Source organism: Pan paniscus, chromosome 8, assembly GCF_029289425.2.
Source record: "Pan paniscus chromosome 8, NHGRI_mPanPan1-v2.0_pri, whole genome shotgun sequence".
NCBI lineage: Eukaryota > Metazoa > Chordata > Mammalia > Primates > Hominidae > Pan > Pan paniscus.
Window position 1 is genome coordinate 79,953,324 of NC_073257.2, and position 22,158 is coordinate 79,975,481.

At 40.0% G+C, this 22,158-nt stretch overlaps 1 protein-coding gene and 1 non-coding gene across 5 annotated transcripts in view; one reads left to right on the top strand and one right to left on the bottom strand.

Moving 5' to 3' along the window:
* Positions 1-1,881: 1,881 nt before the first annotated feature.
* Positions 1,882-22,158, bottom strand: part of DNAJC12 (DnaJ heat shock protein family (Hsp40) member C12) — a 42,125-nt gene continuing 21,848 nt past the window's right edge. For 2 of the 4 annotated variants that reach the window (XM_034930666.3, XM_008955788.4), the window contains 4 exons: positions 21,132-21,225; positions 16,579-16,718; positions 10,654-10,858; positions 1,882-2,289 (listed from right to left, as the gene is read on the bottom strand). In XM_034930666.3, coding sequence (XP_034786557.1) covers positions 2,195-2,289; positions 10,654-10,858; positions 16,579-16,718; positions 21,132-21,225 — 534 coding nt within the window. In that variant the 3' untranslated portion in view covers positions 1,882-2,194. The remainder of the gene's footprint in view (positions 2,290-10,653; positions 10,859-16,578; positions 16,719-21,131; positions 21,226-22,158) is intronic. The other 2 variants (XM_034930665.3, XM_003830306.4) reach the window with 2 other exon arrangements.
* LOC112441054 (U6 spliceosomal RNA) lies at positions 13,558-13,664 on the top strand. Its single transcript, XR_003029036.1, has one exon. It is a non-coding gene; the product is annotated as a U6 spliceosomal RNA (small nuclear RNA).

The following is a 22,158-nucleotide window of genomic DNA, read 5'->3' on the forward strand; positions in this document are numbered from 1 at the left end:
CTACAATGGTTGGAAGGACATGACATCTGAATAACAGACAGCCCTTTATACTGAATAAATTTAGCTTTTTAAAGGACACTGCCTGTGGGGGAGGGGAGTGGGAAAAAAATGGAAAACAAAGTTGTTGTCTTAGTCCACTGGGCTACTTAACAAAATACCATAAACTGGGTAGCTTATAAACAACAATATTTTGTTTCTCACATTTCTGGAGACCGGGAAGTCCAAGATCAGGGCAGATTCATTATCTGGTGAGGCCCCACTTTCTGGCTTACAGATGGTGACTTCCTGCTGTGTCCTAACATGGTGGAAGGAATGCAAGGGGTCTCTCTTTCTCAATCCTCTTTCATAAGAGCACTAATCCCATTCATGAGGGTGAGCCCGCATGACATAATCACCTCCCAAAGGCATCACCTCCTAATACCATCACCTTGGGTGTTAGGATTTCAACATGTGAATTTGGGAGGAACATAAACATTCAGACCACAGCACTTACTATACTCTTATCTTTCTCAGTGTGCTGTAGCCCAGTGAAAACTCTGTCACTGACTAAGGAACCTCTACTCTAAATTCCTTTTTTTTTTCTTTATTTTTCATTCACTTGTTTGCAAGCTAAAAAGTAAATATGGACTACGTGTTTTCATCAATAATTCCAACCTAAAGAAGTTCTATTACCTAACAGGTTCATTTTCATAGTTAGAATGTAATTTATAAATTTATCATTTGCGGCCAGGCACAGTGGCTCATGCCTGTAATCCCAGCACTTTGGGAGGCTGAGGTGGGCAGATCACTTGAGGTCAGGAGTTTGATACCAGCCTGGTCAACATGGTGAAACACCGTCTCTACTAAAAATACAAAAAAAATAGCTGGGGGCGGTGGCACACTCCTGTAATCATAGCTACTCAGGAGGCTGAGGCAGGAGGATCGCTTGAACCTGGGAGGCGGAGGTTGCAGTGAGCTGAGATCACGACACTGAACTCCAGACTGGGAGACATAGCGAGACTCCATATCAAAAAAAAAAAAAATCACTTGCTTATATAGCACAAGAAATCTTGTAAAAACATAATTTCCAGCTGGGCGCAGTGGCTCACACCTGTAATCCCAGCACTTTGGGAGGCCGAGGCGAGTGGATCACAATGTCAGGAGTTCAAGACCAGCCTGGCCAAGATGGTGAAGCCCTGTCTCTACTAAAAATACAAAAATTAGCCAGGTATGGTGGCAGGCACCTGTAATCCCAGCTACTTGGGAGGCTGAGGCAGGAGAATCACTTGAACCCAAGGGACAGAGGTTGCAGTGAGCCGAGATCATGCTACTGCATTCCAGCCTGGGTGACAGAGTGAGACTCCATCTCAAAAATATATATATACATATTTTTTTTCCTCAAATAAGTCATAACTTTTAAAATTAGGTTAGAAATATCTATTCAAATTATTTTTAAATACCATCAAGGCCGGGCATGATGTCTCATGCCTGTATTCTGAGCACTTTGGGAGGCCAAGATGGGAGGATCACTTGAGGCCAGGAGTACAAGACTAGCTTGGGCAACATAGCAAGACCTCACCTCTACAGAAAATAAAAAATTGGCCAGACACGGTGGCGTGTGCCTCTAGTCCCAGCTACTAGGGAGGCTGAGGTAGGAGGATAATTTGAGCACAGGAGTTTGAGGTTGTATTGAGCTATGATTATGCAACTGCATAGCCTGGGTGACAGAGCAAGACCCTAAAAAAAATTGAATTATAAATTCATTTATGAACTTTGGGAAAATTATTTATTTTTCCCCACGGGGTTCAGACAAGTAATTTCACATTTCATTGTAAGTCAAGGGTAAGAAAACAATTTTTGTACATCCATCACTAATAGAGATCACAGTATGTCAATGAAATATTTAAATACACTGTACAGAGATTGATTTTTTAATGGATTTCTATAAGTAGTATTAATAGGAAAAAGCATATAATACAACCTACTCTGTATCTAAGAGCTTTAATTTATTTAAATATTGGAAGAAATTCGTCTTCTGAATTTTTCTCATTTAAAAAGCATTATGAGAACTGATTCAAGGATGGAGGAATCAATTAGTACTCAGCAATTCACAGACATGACATAAACATGACATTTTTAAGACATAAACAAAGACTGCATGTTGGCAGCATAGGGGACAGTCTTGCTCTTCCTCATTTTTTGAAGCAGAGATATTTCATATTTCATAGTTTCTGAACTTCCTCAGGAGTTCTGAGGGAGCATCCTTGGACCAGCGGAAACGAAGGTGCCAACCATTCACATCTGAAAAACCTTTAAAGGAAAGAAAGTAAATATTTAAAATCAGAAGTAGGAAAAGTTGATCTTGTTATAGTAAAACAGCTTGGGGATAATATTTCACTGCAGCAGGTACAATGTAAGGGTAAGACTTTGGTATGAATTATTAACATCTTAGAGAAATGGATTAACTTAGACTGGAATTCTTATGAACACGAATTACAATTTATATGGATTATAAGACCTCACATGCTTAAATACTTAATAAGAGGAAATACATAGATGCCTCTGGTTGTGGGGAATTTGACAATTCACATGCAAAGAAATTCGAAACAAATTACACAGTTTTCAAAAACCTTTCAAAAGTTAAACGTCAATGGCAAAAGGATCGCTTGAAATACAAGTACTATAATTGAATTCCATGGTAATAAGATTTTTCTTTAGTTATAATAAACAACATTGTTGAAAACCAGAGGAAAAGAAGGTAATTTTCCTTCCCTACTAGAAGTATAAATTGGCAAAACTCCTCTGGCAGGCAATTTGGCAATATTTATCAAACTCGTTAAAATGTATAAACCTTTGCCAGGCGCAGTGGCTCAGGCCTCTAATCCCAGCACTTTGGGAGGCCAAGGCAGGCAGATCACGAGGTCAGGAGATCAAGACCATCCTGGCTAACACGGTGAAACCCCGTCTCTACTAAAAATACAAAAAATTAGCCGGGCGTGGTGGCGGGCGCCTGTAGTCCCAGCTACTCGGGAGGCTGAGGCAGGAGAATGGCGTGAACCCGGCATGCGGAGGTTGCAGTGAGCCGAGATAGCGCCACTGCACTCAGGCCTGGGCGACAGAGCGAGATTCTGTCTCAAAAAAAAAAAAAGTATAAACCTTTGGTCCAATAATTTTACTTCTTGAAATGTATCCTAAGGAAATAATAATGGATGCACCCAACGATTTAACTGTAAGGATGTTTATAATGATACCATTTATAAATTTTTTTTGCAAACCAAGAAACATTTTAAACTTTAGCAAATGAAAGCTGGTTAAAAGGTTTTGATATCGTCATTAACAATATTTTAACATTTACCATCATAGAAAAATGCCCATAGCATATTGCTAAGTGACAGTTAACAAAACTGTTTATATAGTATGATCTCATTCCTAAACTCATTATTTACATGAATATTTATGTGAAATTTTTTAAGTCTAAAAAAAGAAGGCCCAGCGTGGTGGCTCAGGCTTGTAATCCTAGCACTTTGGGAGGCCGAGGCAGGTGCCTCTCTTGAGCTCAGGAGTTCGAGAACAGCATGGGCAACATGGCAAAACCCCGTCTCTAAAAAAAAATACAAAAAATTAGGCGGGCTTGGTGGTATGTGCCCGTGGTCCCAGCTACTCAGGAGACTAAGACAAGAGGATTACTTGAGCCCCAGAGGGGGAGATTGCAGTGAGCCGAGAGGGTGCCACTGCACTCAAGCCTGGGTAATAGAGTGACACTCTCTCAAAAAACAAACAAACAGATAAGAAAAGGTACACCAAAATTAATAGTATTTATCCCTGGATTGTTACAATAGATGTGATTTTCCTTTTTTTTTTTTTTTTTTTTTTTCCTATTCTGAAACGGAGTTTCGCTCTTGTTGCCCAGGCTGGAGTGCGATGGCGCGATCTCAGCTCACCACAACCTCCGCCTCCCGGGTTCAAGCGATTCTCCTGCCTTAGCCTCCCGAGTGCTGGGATTACAGGCATGAGCCACCACACCCGGCTAATTTTTGTATTTTTAGTAGAATCGGGGTTTCTCAATGTTGGTCAGGCTGGTCTCAAATTCCTGACCTCAGGTGATCCGCCCGCCTCAGCCTCCCAAAGTGCTGGGATTACAGGTGTCAGCCACCGTGCCCGGCCAATTTTCATTTTTTATACTCTTTTTTGTTTATCTGTACTTTCTTATTTTTCGGCAGTAAACATCTATGCTTTTTGTCTTTTTATGTTAATAATATTGCTAATGAAAAAGCAGGTTACAGAATAATATATAAAATACACTTCCATTGATATTTTAATATAGTATATAAATATGTAGTCAGAAAAAGCATATACAGAATAGTTAACAATGGTTATCTCAGAAAAACAGATTACACTGACACTTTTTAAAGAATTATTGGAGAAAACAAATCTGAAGAATTTTCATTTGGGGAAAAAGCAAAAAGGAAATTGTTTCTGATTGCTATAATTGTTCCTATAATTAAAACTTACTCACAAAATATGTACAGTATGATCCTTTTAGATATACTAACACAAATGAAAATATACCAAAATATCGATAATACATATTTCTCTAAATGATAAAATTATGAGTTATATGTTCTTCCTTTTGCTTGATTATATTTTCTCACATTTTATATAGTAAGTAAGTGTCATTTTTGTTTAAAAAGATGTAGTTTCTGGCCAGGTGCGGTGGCTCACGCCCGTGATCCCAGCATGTCGGGAAGCCGAGGCGGGCAGATCACAAGGTTGGGAATTCGAGACCAGCCTGACCAACATGGTGAAACCCCGTCTCTACTAAAAATACAAAAATTCGCTGGGCGTGGTAGCACACGCCTGTAATCCCAGCTACTCAGGAGGCTGAGGCAGGAGAATCGCTTGAACCCAGGAGGCGGAGGTTGCAGTGAGCCAGGATCACGCCACTGCACTCCAGCCTGGGCGACAGAGCGAGACTGTAAAAAAAAAAAAAAAAAAAAAAAAAAAGATGTTTCTAGTTAGGGTTCCCGTAGAAATAGACATGCAGACAAGAACTTGAAACAGGTTGGGCACAGTGGCCCACACCTATAATCCCAGCACTTTGGGAGGCTGAGGCCAATGGATCACTTGACCTCAGGAGTTTGAGACCAGCCTGGGCAACATGGCGAAACCCCATCTCTATAAAAAATTAGCCGGATATGGTGGTGCACACCTGCAGTCCCAGCTATTTGGGGGCGAAGGTGGGAGGATCATCTGAGCCTAGGAGGTCGAGGCTGCAGTGAGTCGTGATCACACCACTGCACTCCAGCCTGGGTGACAGAGAGAGACTCTGTCTCAAAAAAAAAAAAAAAAAAAAATTTGAAACAAAGTGGCTAATTTGGGAGGTGATCCCAGGTGGCACCTTAGCAGAATGAGAACCAAAGCTATAAAAGGTACATTATCAAACAAGTTACTGCCATGGGTAACTGCAAATGATCCCACTGGGGAACCCTGGGAGATAATATAAAACTTCTTAGAGTTATCTCACGTGAGGGGTGAAGGACCTGGAGAATTTAGCTTCCCACTTCCACTCATTATTGTCATTCAAAGGGCATTTACTCCCTGACACTTACTGCCTGCTGATTTGCTGCCAAGTAGGCTCCATTGCCAGAGCAAGCCCTCTGGCAGAGTCACAATGTTTGTGGCTGGAGCCACAAGGTTGGCAATGCCTAGGAAGGTAGTGCCCAGGGACACGGCAGCACACCAAAATCATTGCGTACATTTAAATTTTTCTTGGTGGGACGCGGCGGCTCATGCCTGTAATCCCAGTGCTTTGGTGGGCCGAGGTGGGCAGATCACGAGGTCAGGAGTTCGAGACCAGCCTGGCCAACATGGTGAAACTCCGTCTCTACTAAAAACACAAAAAATTAGCCGGGCATGGTGGCAGGTGCCTGTAATCCCAGCTACTTGGCAGGCTGAGGCAGGAGAATAGCTTGACCCGGGAGGCAGAGGTTGCAGTGAGCCGAGGTGGTGCCACTGCACTCCAGCCTGGGCAACAAAGCAAGACTCTGTCTAAAAAAAAAAAAAATTTCTTTCTCTTTTTTACTCCAAGATGTTACACAAAACTATTTTATTCTAGAACTGTATTTATCAGAAGACATATTTATTGCATATTTAAGCAGAAAGAAAGTAAAAATGAGATTGTCTCGCACAGTGGTTTTCAGATGCAGTGCTCCATATTTTACTTTTTGCAATAAAGAATTAGAATGTGGTGGGGGCTATTTGGTGGCTGCTCATCACAGAAGAGACATCAAAAGGCAAATTCCAAAGTGAATATCTAGCACTGCTTGAGAAAATTAGCAAATATGCTGAAAAGTAATATATAAGAAGCCACTCAGGGCTTGGTAAAGTTGACGGGAATAATATTTCTTAAATGCTGACATTATAAAAATTTACACTGCAGTAAAACGAAATCATAAATAATCATGCAACAGCACTTTGATATATCCAAATCCAGCTTTAAGGCACTAGTCAGAAAAGCCAATAATCTTTTAAACAGCATAAAGAAAATACTTGTAAATGCAACCTTTGGCAGAATTTCATAATTCTCCAACAACAGCTTTTTAGAACAATGATTCCCAGTTGGGTGCAATGGCTCATGTCTGTAATCTTAGCACTTTGGGAGGCCAAAGTGGGCAGATCACCTGAGGTCAGGAGTTCTAAACCAGCCTGGGCAACATGGTGAAACCCCATCTCTACTAAAACTATGAAAATTAGCCAGGTGTGGTGGCGGGTGCCTGTAATCCCAGCTACTTGGGAGGCTGAGGCAGGAGAATCGCTTGAACCCAGGAGGTGGAGATTGCAGTGAGCCGAGACAGTGCCACTGCACTCCAGCCTGGGCAACAAGAGTGAAACTCTGTTTCGAAAAAAAAAAGAACAATGATTCCCATTCCCTCCACTTCATTCTTTTTTTTTTTTTTTTTTTTTTTTTTTTTTGACACGGAGACACAGGGTCTTGCTCTGTCACCCAGGCTGGAGTTCAATGGCAGGATCATAGCTCACTGCAGCTTCAAACTCCCAGGCTCAAGTAATCCTTCTGCCTCAGCCTCCCAAGTAGCTGGAACTACAGGCGCACGCCAGCATACCTAGCTAATGGTTTTTTAATTTTGTAGAGACAGGGCTCTTGCTATGTTGCTCAAGCTGGTCTCGAACTCCTGGACTCAAGCGATCCTCCCATCTCAGCCTCCCAAAGTTCTAGGAGTACAGGCCCAAGCCACTGCAGCTGGCTCCACTTCATTCTTAAACAATAGCATACATATCACAATATGAAGACATCAAAACTGGCATCACAATTTGTTCTGAGTAAATTATATGTGAAAATTGATTATATGAATTGGCATTATCTGTTATTACCCAAGTAAATTAGAGCCGAGAACCAGGGAGAGGAAAAGAAAAGCACTCAGGACACAAATGCCTACCCAAGAATTCTATCACAAGCCAGCTGCCGAAATGACCTGCCTTGCCTCTAAGGCTAGTTTTACCTATTGCCATCACTCACCAATTAGAGCTTGCTAGCTCCCAAAACTTTGCTAGTGCCAATGAGTTTTCTTTCATAACAATATGTAACATTTCTCTTTCTAATAAAACCCCCAACATTTTATTTGTTCTTCAGACACACCAAAGACCATCCCATCTGTGTGTATGCCTTGAATTGCAATGTAGTTTTTATATATTTTCCCAAGTAAAATGTTTTACATAGAGATTCGAATCTATATTTTTGTTTGACTTTGACATAACATATATCTACACTGTGGAATGTTATCAGCTGTTAAAAAGCAGGAATTCATTCTGAATGTAAGGATTTAAAGAGAAGTCCCTTAATAATAAAAGTTAACACTAAAAAAAGTGTTTACGATGTGCCTGGTATTGGTCTAAATATTTTATGTATATTAAGTTATTGTGCGTGTGTGTGTGTGTGTGTGTGTGTGTGTGTGACAGGATCTCATTCTGTCACCCAGGCTGGAGTACAGTGGTGTAATCGCAGCTCACTGCAGCCTCAACATCCCCCCACACACACACACCCGGGCTCAAGTAACGGGATTACAGGCACACACCACCACTCCTGGCTAATTTTCATATTATTTTTAGAGATGGTTTCACCATGTTGCCCAGGCTGGTCTCAAACTCCCGGCCTCAAGCAATCCGCCCACCTCACCCTCCCTAATTGCTAGGACTACAGGTGTGAGCCACTGCGCCTGGACAATTAAGTTATTTACTCCTCAAAAAAAAAATTTTATGAGGTAGACACTAATATTTTGACCATTATATAACTAAGAAGACATAGATGCAGAGGGGTTAACTAGCTTGTCCAAGGTCATACAACTCATCAGTGAAAAGCTGAGCCCACATTCTTAACCACTGCGTAACACAGAGAAATGTGTACAGTATAACCCCATTCTTTACTTTTAAAGCTCTCATAAGTGCACATATACACACCTGTGTTAGCATAGAGAATAGTGGAAGGAAACACACCTGAGTGTCAGCCTTGGTTACTTCAAGAAATAGAAGCAGAGAAGGTTGGCAGCCTGGCTATATATGATTCTTTGAATTTTTTAACAGCAAGTCTATACTACTTTTGTTTTTATTCAGTATCTAAATTACTATTTTTTTAAAAAGAAGGAAAATTTCGTAGAATCCTATGAGAGGGGCTCAAGAGGCCTCAGCATCATGCCTGAGTCTCTGAAGTGTCTCCCACCCACACTACACCTAATTCTGGTGTGCACAGACTTGGTCTGAATCTGACAGAAACAGAAAGACTTGGGGAACCCCCAGGGGTTCAAGAAACACAGAACTGAACATTCATCGTGTTTACATGTAGGGGAGTGATTGTACTCCTGTGTTTGCTTAAAACACTGTTTTTCTACATTTCGGGCTTCTCCTTTGATCAGTTTGTTAAATTATAACCATTTCCAGTTACTGGGTGATGCAATCAATGTGCAGACTCCACAGCCATCTCTTGGGTAACCAACAGAGACATCTGAATCAAACTCTATGGAACTTCATTCCCAGCAAGAAGAGAAGATGTAAAAGTTCTCCCCAAGAGAGATTTGAAGTGACTATTTCTCAGAAGACTATAATCCACCACAAGCCATCTAACTATCTTCTTTTGAATACAAGTGTTCTAAGGTGTTCAGGAACGTTCTGCTTAAAGGCTAAATTCTAATAGGGTGCTACATCACAACCCTGAGAATCAACACATAATAATTTGAAGGACAGTTACAATGTGTATATACAATGTGTGTATATATAACACATCCAAACTAGTTGGATGGCTAGATAGATAGCCAGATAGACAAATGATACAAACAGGTAACATTTACCTAGGGCTTCCTAGAGGTGAACCGCTGTGCTAAGCATTTTGTATGTATCTCCCCATTTAATCCTCGTGGTAACCCTATAAGAAGGTACTATTTTTTATTTAAGAGATGGAGTCTCACTATGTCACCCAGGATGGAATGCAAGCACCTAATCACAGGAGTGATCATCACACACAGCAGCTTTGAACTCCTGGCCTCAAGCCAGCCTCCTGCCTCAGCCTCTTGAGTAGCTAGGACTACAGCTGCACAGCAATGCACCTAGATGAGCAAGTACTATTATAATCCCTATTTTATAGATGCAGAAACTGAGGTCTAGAGAAGTTAAGTAACTTTGCCAAGTAATACAGATAATAAGTAGTAGAGCTAGGATGTGAACTCAGGTAGTGTAGCTTGGTAGCCAGGAGGTAAACTTCTATAATACTCTGCTTCAGTGGATTTATAAATGATTCAGAATGTCTACAGAGCTATTTACAGATAAGGCATTATTGGGCCGGGCATGGTGGCTTACACCTGTAATCCCAGCACTTTGGGAGGCCCAGGCAGGAGGATCACCTGAGGTCAGGAGTTTGAGACCAGCCTGGCCAACATGATGAAACCCCATCTCTACTAAAAATACAAAAATTAGCCAGGCATCATGGCAGGCGCCTGTAGTCCCAGCTACTGGGGAATCTGAGGCACAAGAATCACTTGAACCCAGGAGGCAGAGGTTGCAATGAGCTGAGATTATGCCACTGCACTCCAGCCTAGATGACAGAGTGAGACTCCATCTCAAAAAAGAAAAAAAATTCAATTCAATTCAATAAGGCATTATCATAGGATAGGGCAATGCCTTGGAACACTGACTGAAGTCAACCTGCCTTGGTTCAGACCCCTTTCCCTTCCCATACAAGCTGTATGGCTTTAAGCAAATTATTCAACCTCCTGGCCTTTGGTTTTCTCATCTATAAAATGAGAATAATATTGATATCAGCCTCACAAGCTTGTAGTGAGAATAAGTTAATATATATAAAATTAATATTAAATGAGATAATAAATGTAAACTAATATATGTAAAGAGTGTTCCTGCACATAGTAAACATTCAATCAATGTTAGCTAGCATTATGTCAGTAAAGCCAAAGACACTAAGAATTGTCTCAAGGTTTCCCTTCTGAGGAATACCTTCTAGTTTCGGTGTCAATGCTAAGTGTCTTTTAAGATGATAAACCAATCTTTAAACTTGGCACTGCTGTGCAGATTGAAAAAGTTAAGAATAAATGCAATATAAACAAAGCTCTTTAATTTCAGACCTTCTCCATTCTGCAGTTATATAACATGACTTACTTGAAGAATCTGAATTTTGCGGGGAGACTGACTTCTCTAGGGGCTTGGGTTCTTTCTGCTCCGTTTTCTCTGCGATTGAAGCCAGCTCCTCTTTCTTTCTTTCTCTTTGCTCATTCCATTCCTCATTTTCAATCTTGGTGGTATGAGTCTTGTCAGATTCTTCCAGCATCAGGTCTTTTTTACCTCTGACAACCCAGTGCATTGACTAAATTAATGTAAAGCAGAGATATAAAAATTAAATTGATATTATATGATTTTCTATATTTAACGTTTGATATGTGGTAACACCTGACCTACTACTGTAGTGCTAATTAACAGCAAGTTAGACTTGACTATTAACAAGATACTCATAAATTAATCGATATTAATTAATCCAACTATTAATAGTTACTTTTCACCATACACCCTTTTGTACCTTTTTCATTTTCTGTTCTGTATATGTATTTCCTATTAGATCTAAAAATTGGACAGATGGATGAATGCATGGAGGGATGGATGGATGAACTAACAAATGAATACAGTGAAAAAGAGCGCTTTTGAGTTTGCTGTATCAAGAATATTTCAAGTGGAATCATTAGCCCTACCATCAACCAAAATAATGCATAACTATTTCTTAAAACCTCATTGGGATATTGCGGGAAGCTATTCCTGAAGTACTAAGAAACAGCGACACACTACCTCTATTACCACAACTCAAGACTAGAAGGAAACATAGCCTTTAACACCCTAAAATTATAAATATTCTAGCTCTCTGCCCTAATCAAATCAAAGAAGTCATTTATTCCCACCTTCAACCTATCTCTTCCCAACTACAAAGAAGTGTCATCCTGAATCCTCTTCTCCAAATATAACCAGTCCACAGGCTAATCAACCCCAAGATCCAAGAACCACCCCATAAAGCAGTCATTGCCACCAATAAATGTAACCAGCTCTCACCCTAACAAGAAAAAGAAAAGAGGCTGGGCACAGTGGCTCTTGCTTGTAATCCCAGCACTTTGGGAAGCCAAGGTGGGTGGATCATTTGAGGCAAGGAGTTCGAGACCATCCTTGGCCAACAAGGTGAAACCACGTCTCTACTAAAAATACAAAAATTAGCTGGTCGTGGTGGTGCACACCTGTAATCCCAGCTACTCAGGAGGCTGAGGTGGGAGAATTGCTTGAACCCAGGAGGTGGAGGTTGCAGTGAGCCGAGATCGCACCATTGCACTCCAGCCTGGGCAACAGAGCAAGACTCGGTCTCAAAAAAAAAAAGAAAGAAAGAAAAAGAAATGGGAAGGAAAGGCACCAAAATATAACTGTAGTTATGCCTGTGTAACAGAATTACATCTTTTGTTTTTGTATTTCCCAAATTTTCTATGAGAAGATTATATAAATGTACAATTAGAAAACATTGTATTTTAGGCTGGGCGCAGTGGCTCACACCTGTAATCCCAGCACTTTGGGAGGCCAAGGTGGATGGATCATGAGGTCCGGAGTTCCAAACCAGCCTGGCCAACATGGTGAAACCTCACCTCTACTTAAAAAAACAAAAATTAGTTGGGCAAGGTAGTGTGTGCCTGTAATCCCAGCTACCCGGGAGGCTGAGGCATGAGAATCACTTGAATCCGGGAGGCAGAGGTTGCAGTGAGCTGGTATCGCACCACTGCACTCCAGCCTGGGTGACAGAGCGAGACTCTGTCTCAAAAAAAAAAAAAGAAAATATTCTATTTTAAAAATTAGATGAAGTTTCGATGCAAAAACATATAAGGAGGGAGATTCCTGGTGCCAACAATATGTGTGGGAAGGGAATAGTTACAGAGTGAACACTTCAAAATCATTTGCTAAATTGTAAATGCAAGTATTACCCATTTCTCTGTAGATTTTATTTCAAAATAAAAACGTTAATTTTTAAAAGAGGCAATGCCTCAGCTGGTATTAAAAAAAAAATGACTTTGTTGTTTTGGTTTGGTTTTTGCATATGCACAAAATAAAAGAGGCTGCCAGTGACTTCCTCTGCAGAGGGAAAAGGATATTAGGAAGGTTAGTGAAAAACAAGGAATAAGACATTCAAGAATTCAGGGCCCAGAGAGCTGAAAGTGTAAACTGTGAGCTTCACAAGCCAGCAAAGTGGCCTGCATGTGATGTATTGATCTCTGTGCCTCAGTACTTCTCTCTTGAAATCAAAGTACCTGTGGTCTGTCTTAGATAGGTTAGGATTAATGTCTAATCCACAGTAAATGCTTTAAAGGTCCTCAGTGAAAAGATGTTCTGAAATAGTAGTCTTATCCATCTCCTTTGTGAGTAAATCAGAATAAAATATGTTATCAGACTCCCATATCTGCTGATCCTCATTAAAGAAATATACAGAAGAAATATCCAAACTGTATCTAACCTTAGATACAAGTGCTTCTCACGCTTAGTAGTTCAATCAAAGGACTAACATCAGAGTGATGCTAAGCAGCCTGGTTTGCTGGGACACAGTTAGATAGTCTGCAAATCACTCATTTCTGTGTTCACAAGCATATTTCTCAACTCCACAAGGGTATTAGTTGCACAGAACAACATTTAACATCAAGCGAACTAGTCTATTATGCAGCTACTCATTTCAGTAGAATCAGCATCAATAAAAGATATCAAATGACAGCAATTGATACAGACTAAGAGAGAGACTAGAAAGGGGAGAGTCTACAGCAAGATAATAAAATGCACAAGACAGAAAATCTATATATGCATGGAAGGAACTAACGCTAAACAGACAGCAAGCCTAGGTGCAAAGGCCACTAATCTTAACAGTCTGTGAAATTTCTATGTTGTTATTCTGCCTTCACAATTAACTTGTTTACTAGCTTTCTTGAATGAGTTGGTTTTTTTTTCTCTAGGAAGTCGTTTTCTCACATTCTAGACCTTGGTCAATACTAGGAAATAGTGCTCGCCTCAGCAGCACATATACCAAAATTGGAATGATACAAAGAAAATGATCATGGTCCCTGTGCAAAGACAACAGGCACGTTTGTGAAGCATTCCATTAAAACACACACACACACACAAACACACAGGGAAATAAAAAATTTTGTTTACATGCCAGTAAACATTGGCACAACATTTTTTTTAAATCCATGGACTCAGATGAGCCATAGATCAGCTGAATAGCTATACAAAATTGACTGGTTATTATTATCCTGGATCAGTGATCACCATGAGTGAATTTTTTACTTGTCAGGGTGATTTCTGACCTGCTTTTGGATAACATCCAATTAAGACAGATTGCCTTTTGAACCAGCAGAAGGTGTTGAATTGCATACTGTTTCCCATCTGGCTGGTGAAACTGTGGCCATGTGGGCATAGTGTAGGAAGCTTTCTTGATAGGTAGTCTATGGCCAATTGAACCCACCCTAAAGACACCTTGCCCAGCTGGGAACCCAGAAACAATCAGCAGACAAATAGGTCCACACGGGGCTGACCCAACAAGCCCTCCCAGAGGCAATCAATTTGTCAAATGATCAATTCACCAAAAATGTGTTTCTATTAACTCTTTATAAAATTTATAGCAATTGAAGTGGCATGAGATAGTTTTAACGGCTTATGAGAATTTTTTTTAGCCATTCATTTTGACTGTGCCTTTGCTGTGGCTTCTTTTTCCCATAGGCATCCTAAATCCATGCTGCCATATATTTTGGTGCTAGAGGGAGAGCCATCCACACCCTGGGTCTCTTTGGGTAAAACCATTTAGCATGACAAAGATACATTTCCCTAAGATTCTTTGGAATCCTGGGATAACTCTTCAGGTTATCCCAGGATCCCAAAGGCCTGGATTACTGAATCCTCACTCCAGACCTTTTTTTTCAAACCAATACTACATGTCTAAATTTAAATTGCCAACATATTCATTGACCTGGGTGAGGTCTTAAAATATTTTTACCAATTAAACTAGCAGGAGGAACTTCTAGAAAACAAAAAGAAATAAATAAGTAGGTAGTAAAGTGACAGACTTAGTGTGGGGAAAAAATACCAGTTCAGTTGCATCACTCCTGGATGATAGAAATGTGGTGGATATATACACCATGGAATATTACTCAGCCCTAAAAAAGAGCAAAATAATATCTTTTGCAGCAACTTAGATGGACCTGGAGGCCATTGTTCTAAGTGAAGTAACTTAGGAATGGAAAACCAAATATTGTATGTTCTCCATTATAAATGGGAGCTAAGCTATGGATACACAAAAGCATACAGAGTGGTATAATATAATGGACTTTGGAGACTCAAAGTGGGAGGCTGGGACGGAGAGTGAAGGATAAAAAACTACATAATGGGTACAATGTATACTACTCAGGTGATGGGTGTGCTAAAATTTCAGACTTCACCACCATACAATTCATCCATGTGACTAAAAACCACTTGTATTAGTCCATTTCACACTGCTGTAAAGAACTACCTGAGACTCAGTAATTTATGACAAAAAGAGGTTTAATTGACTCACAGTTCCTCAGGCTTAACAGAAAGCATGACTGGGAGGCCTCAGGAAACTTACAATCATGGCGGAAGGTGAAGGGGAAGAAAGGGCCTTCTTCTCATGGTGGCAGGAAAGAGAGAGAAGGGAGAACTGCCACATACTTTTAAACCATCAGATCTCATGAGAACTCACTATCATGAGAAAAGCAAGGGGGAAATCCGCCCCCATGATCCAATCACCTCCCATCAGGACCCTCATCCAATTCAACATGAGATTTGGGCAGGACACAAATCCAAACCATATCAACACTTGTACCCCAAAAGCTATTGAAAATTTTTTAAAGTTTTTAATTTAAAAAAATGTGGCACCCCTGAGGCTGTGGCTCATTTGAGGAATTCTCCCAAAGGAAATTCCCAAGATATGATCCTGTGTGTGATGCTACAAAAGTACACCGTGATTTGTCCTGCCTTGTGGGAATACAGACTAATAATGCTCCCAAACAATGCTTTTCCGTTCCAGAGGGATTATACTCTTTAAACAAAAAGCAGAAACACAGGGTTGATGGTGTGAAGGAAAGGGAATTTATGAGATTTAACAATCTAGCCAGGTGCGATGGCTCATGCCTGTAATCCCAGCACTTTGGGAGGCCGAGGCCTTTTATCAACAATTTGCTCAAGTCTTCTAAAATAAAAACTATGAAGAAGGAAATCTAAATGTAACCCTGAAGGGCTATAATTTAAGAGATGTGAATCATTTTATACACTAATTCTAACAACTGTCCCTGAAAACTTACCTATGAGGTAATTTCTGTATTATAAGTCCCATGGCATAGAAAAGTGTTCCAATGGAGAGAATCTAGGTAATAAATCATGCCTAAATCTTTAAAATTACATTTTGTCTATAATATATAAAGGTCAATGTTGAACAAAATAAATATATGACAGTAATTATAGTGAATATTTTGATATTTATGCCTTTTAATGACATGAAGAAAGATAACACAATGTTTTTAAAGTCTAACAATTCTTTCACCAGAATGTTTAATAGGAATAATTCATGGCTTTCTCTGACTAATCAGATCCTGCCTTTTTAATGAAAATTCTAAGCCTTGAAAAGAGAGCAAGCTGACATAAACTAAAAAGATGGAGAATGTGAATTTACAATGGTTAAAACTCAGCAATTCATGAGCAACTTGAGAAGTACATTTATTAGAGCTCATAAAATAGTAAGCAATAACAGGGAGTGTGTATACTGAAACAAACAGCCAAAGAGATTGAAAGAAATGTAGTCACAGGCTCTTCTGGCACAAATTCATTGCCTCTATTCTGATGAGCTTCTCTTCATGGGATTTACGGACACTGAATTATATCCAGACTCTGCTAACTTCTTGGTTTTCTCCATCCTATTGCCTAATGATTCTTTAAGCTACTACATGAGTCTAATCCATGGGCATCCTGAGCTTCACAAATTCACGTCGCACCCAGCGAGAAACCCACCGTCTTCACTGAGTCATTCAAAGCTTCCCACTGCTGGAATGGCATCGACATCTGGCTCCTTCGCCAGTGGTCATAGCGGGCTCGACTCTCTTCATTGGTCAGAATCTCCTTTGCCTTCTGCAGTTTCTGAAAAGTCTCCACTGGAAAACAAATCAAGAAATGAGCACTTGTCTCTCAGAGGGGATATTTTAAACTCCAAAACTATCCAACTGCTCTTACTAAAACCATGACTCTGCCACTTAATAGCTATGTGACCTTGGGCCAATTTACCTCATTAAGCTTTTGTAAAGGGTATCATAAGGACAAGCAAGATCATGGATGTAAAGTGCTTGGCACAGTTTATCCACTCCCTGTATTGTGCCTCAATCATGTGCCAGAGGCTACTCCCGGTGCTGATGACACAGATGTGAATAATAGACATCATTAGCAGGGGAAAGAAACATTTGTAAACATTGAAAAAATACTATTCCACCTTATAGGAAGAAAACTACCTTTTTTAGTGCTGGGTGTGAAACAGGGCAGTAATTAGGCAAGAGGGACAGTAAAACTGAAGACTATAAAGACTATAAAACTGAAGACTATAAAGACTATGAAGACTATAAAGACATGACTGAGGCACAATACAGGGAGTGGATAAACTGTGCCAAGCACTTTACATCCATGATCTTGCTTGTCCTTATAAAGCAGGAAGGAGCACGGTGACTTAGAGGAAGTAGGAATTGCCAGTGTGGCTGGAGGACACAAGGCTAGGGAAAGAACGATGAGGGATGGGGCTGTAGAGTAGACAGACAATAGCTCAATCAACCAGGGCCTGAGATGTCATGTTAAGGATGCTGGCCTGCTTTTTGTCATAAGAGAAACGGGAGGCTTTAAGTATAATAAATAACATGGTAGATGCTGGGACAAATGGTAGCTTGTCACTAATCTACTTGACCAGATGGTATATAATAGAAACCTTTTATGGCTCTGTTAGAAACACCTCCAAAGTCTCTTCTGCTCCTCAGTGAAGTAAAAACTTTCTGCAGAGCAAAATACAAGATTTATATACAGGCCAGGTGCAGTGGCTCAGGCCTGTAATCCCGGCACTTCGGGAGGACAAGGTGGGTGGATCACGAGGTCAGGAATTCAAGACCCAGCCTGGCCAAGATGGTGAAACCCCATCTCTGCTAAAAATACAAAAAAAAAAAAAAAAAAAAAATAGCTGGGGGTGGTGGCAGGCGCCTGTATTCCCAGCTACTCGGGAGGCTGAGGCAGAGAATTGCTTGAACCTGGGAGGCAGAGGTTGCAGTGAGCCGAGATTGTGCCACTGGACTCCAGCCTGGGCGACAGAGCGAGACTCCATCTCAAAAAAAAAAAAACAAAAAAAAGTAGCCAGGCACGGTGACCCAGGCCTGTAATCCCAGCTACTCAGGAGCCTGAGGCAGGAGAATCGTTGGAACCCGTGAGGCAGAGCTTACAGTGAGCCGAGTTTGCACCACTGCACTCCAGCCTGTCCGACAGAGCAAGACTCCATCTCAAAACAAACAAACAAAAATTCATATGTTGAATTCTTAACTCCCAAAATGATAGTATTAGGAGATGGGGCTTTTGAGATATGATTAGATCATGAGGGTGGAACCCTCACGAATGGAATCAGTGCCCTAATAAAAGAAACCCAGACAACTTGCTCACTCTGTTTCCCCCATGTGAAAACACAGCAAGAAGACAATTAGCTAGGCATGGCGGTGGGCGCCTGTAATCCCAGCTATTCGGGAGGCTGAGGCAGGAGAATCGCATGAATCTGGGAGGTAGAGGTTGCAGTGAGCCAAGATCACACCACTGCACTCCAGCCTAGATGACAGAGCGAGACTCCGTCTCCAAAAAATAAAAAATCAATATACAAATATCAGTGGTGTCTCTACACAGTAGCAATGAACAATCTGAAAATGAAATTAAGAAAATTCCATTTATAAGAGCATCAAGAGCCGGACCCAGTGGCTCATGCCTGTAATCCCAGCACTTTGGGAGTCCGAAGTGGGCGGATCACGAGGTCAGGAGTTCGAGACCAGTCTGGCCAACATGGTGAAACCCCGTCTCTACTAAAAATACAAAAAAAAAAAAAAAAATTAGTTGGGTGTGGTGGCAGGCACCTGTAATCCCAGCTACTCAGTAGGCTGAGGCAGGAGAATCACTTGAACCTGGGAGGCGGAGGTTGCAGTGAGCTGAGACCATGTCATTACACTCCTGCCTGGGTGACAGAGCGAGACTCTGTCTCAAAAGAAAAAAAAAAAAGCTTCAAGAAGAATATAATATTTTTAAAAAATTGAACAAAAGAAGGAACTACACAATATTGTCAAAAGAAGCTAAAGAAGATCTAAATAAATGAAAAGACATCCCACGTTCATAAAGATTTACTATTGCTAAAATGATAATACCCCCCAAACTGATCTGCAGATTCAACATAATCTCTATCAAAATCCCAGCTGCCTTTTTTGCAGAAATTGACAATCTGGTCCTAAAATCTGTTTGCAAATACAAGGGACCCAGAATTGCCAAAAAAAAAAAAAAAACAAAAAACAAAAAAAACTCTTGAAAAAAATAAGAGCAAAGTTGGAGAATTCACACTTCTGAATTTCAAAACTTATACTACAAAGCTACAGTAGTGAAAACAGTGTGGTACTAACATAAGGATAGACATACTTATAAATGGAATAGAATTGAGAATCCAGAAAAAAACCCTTACATTTACAGTCAATTGATTTCAACAAGAGTGCCAAGACAATTTAATGAAGAAAAAAAATAGTCTTTTCAACAAATGGTGCTAGGATAACTAAATATCAATATATAAAAAGCATGAATTTAGATTTCTACCTTAAGCTATAAACAAATATTGACTCAAATGGATCACAGATCCAAATGTAAGGGTTAAAACCATAAAAAACTGGGAAAAAAAAAACATAGGAATAAATCTTTGTGACCTCAGCTTAGGCAAGAGCTCCTTAGATATGACACCAAAAGCACAAGCAATGAAAGAAGAAATAGATAAATTGGACTACATCAAAATTAAAACTTTTGTGCCTCAAAGAATACCATGAAGAAAGTGAAATGACAAACCATGGAATGGGAAAAAATATTTGCAAATAATATATCTGATAAGGTACTTATATCTAGAATTTATAGAGAACATTTACAACTCAATAATAAGACAAATAACCCAATGCAAAATGGACAAAGGGCTTGAATGAACATTTCTCCAAAGAAGATATACAAATAGCCAATAAGCACCTGAAAAGATCCTGAACAGTATTAGTCCTTGAGGAAATACAAATCAAAACCATAGTGAGATACCACTTTATACCTACTAGGATGGCTAAAATTAAAGGATAATAATTGTCTAGAATGTGAAAAAATTGGAACTGTCACACATGACAGGTGGGAATGTAAAGTGGTATATAGCCACTTTGAAAAGTAGTTTGACTGTTCTTCAAAAATATTAAGCAGAGTTGCCATATGACCCAACTATTATAATCCTAGGTATATATCCATGAGAAATGAAAACATATGTCCACACAAAAACCTGTATATGATAGCAGCATTATTCATAATAGTCAAAAGTGAAAATAACACAAATGTCCATCAACTGTGAATTGATAAACAAAATGTGGTATATCCACATAAAAGAATTATCATCCAGCCATAAAAAGGAATGAAATGTTGATATGTGCTACAACATGAATGAGTCTTGAAAATATGCTAAATGAGGCTGGGCATGGTGGCTTATGCCTGTAATCCCAGCACTTTGGGAGGCCAAGGTGGGCGGATCACCTGAGGTCAGGAGTTCAAGACCAGCCTGATCAACATAGAGAAACTCCATCTCTATTAAAAATTCAAAATTAGCTGGGCGTGGTGGTGCATGCCTGTAATCCCAGCTACTTGGGAGGCTGAGGCAGGAGAATCGCTTGAACCCAGGAGGTGGAGGTTTCGGTGAGCCGTGATCACACCATTGCGCTCCAGCCTGGGCAACAAGAACAATACTTCGTCTCAAAAAAAAAAAAAAAAAAAGAAAAGAAAAAAAAAGATGGGGCTATTGAAAGCTACAGGAAAACAAATGAACAAATAAAAGTATCTTGCCATAGCAGCTTGGTCCAGTGAGAGCAAATCTTCCTGTTGCTGACGACAATGTAAATGTCCCATTGTATAAATGATACGTCACTTTTTCCAACAGGAATAAAAAGCTTATTAAATTACCACCAAGGATGCACATGCCAGTTGCTACTCGTGTGGTGCTTGTAAAGATTTATGTATTTATCTGTGAGTCACCTTCTCTTTTCACATCATTGTTGGCTTTGCTTTCTAGAATTCCCAGAATGAAAGAAGCTGCTTAGAATTATTCTGATGTAAGTCCCTCAACAACAGTTGATAAGCAGAAAGAAAAAAGAAACCTTATCTTTCCTATAATGCAAACTTTCTCTTGTTCCATCCACTTCACCACATTTAACAAAAGTGAGTTTGGGTTTATATTTTTCCATTAATGTAGCAACTAATCAAATGAGCCACACAAGGTAAACACTTGCCAGTTCTGGGAAGAGAGATCTCATTTTGTAAGCTCATAGGAGCAAATGATGCTGGAAGTCTTGCGAGACATTCTGATTTAACTCCTGGGTCTACCTTCAAAATATAGAGGTTATTTTAAATTCATATTTCGCAATAGAATTGTATTACAACAGTCACATTTTAAATGTATGCCATTTACAATTACTTAAGAAATAATAATATGATGTCAAAATATGCTTTGAAAAAATCTGGAAGAAAATATACCAACGTTAATAGTGGTTCTCTATCAGGGAAAGATAAAAGCAAACTTTTTCTTCCAACGTTATTTATTAATTATGTTATTTTTATTATATGGGGAAAAACAGTAAAGACTGTAAAGTAAAAAAAAATTGAGACATTAAAAGATGTTAGTTAACAAAGGACAAATTGCTCCCCTTCTTCTAATATCCAAATGTCCTTGAAGTTTGCACATCAGTAACAAAAATACCATTCCACAGGTTCTTAGTCTGAAGTTTCTTTTCTTTTCTTTTTTTTTTTTTGAGACAGAGTCTCTCTCTATAGCCCAGGCTGGAGCACTGTGACACAACCTCAGCTCACTGCAACCACCGCCTCCTGGGTTCAAGTGATTTTCCTGCCTCAGCCTCCACAGTAGCTGTGATTACAGGCACCCGCCACCACACTCAGCTAATTTTTTGTACTTTTAGTAGAGACGAGGTTTCACCATGTTGGCTAGGCTTGTCTCAAACTCCTGACCTCATGTGATCTGCCCACCTCGGCCTCCCAAAGTGCTGGGATTATAGGTGTGAGCCATCACACCGGCCTTAAGTCTACTTTCTTCATGGCCATGGAGAAGTTAATAAAGTGCTAATCTGAAACAGTTACTGTCACCCACACAGAGCGCTGGCATGAGCACCAGCCAGGAGCTCTGGGGCTCAGTGACACTATTTTTATAGCAAAGTCAGTCCTGTCTGCAGCACCCACATCTGGAGAGGGGAAGGGATTTCTGGTGGCCTTAGATTTACTTTTTTTTTTTTTCAGGGAATAAAA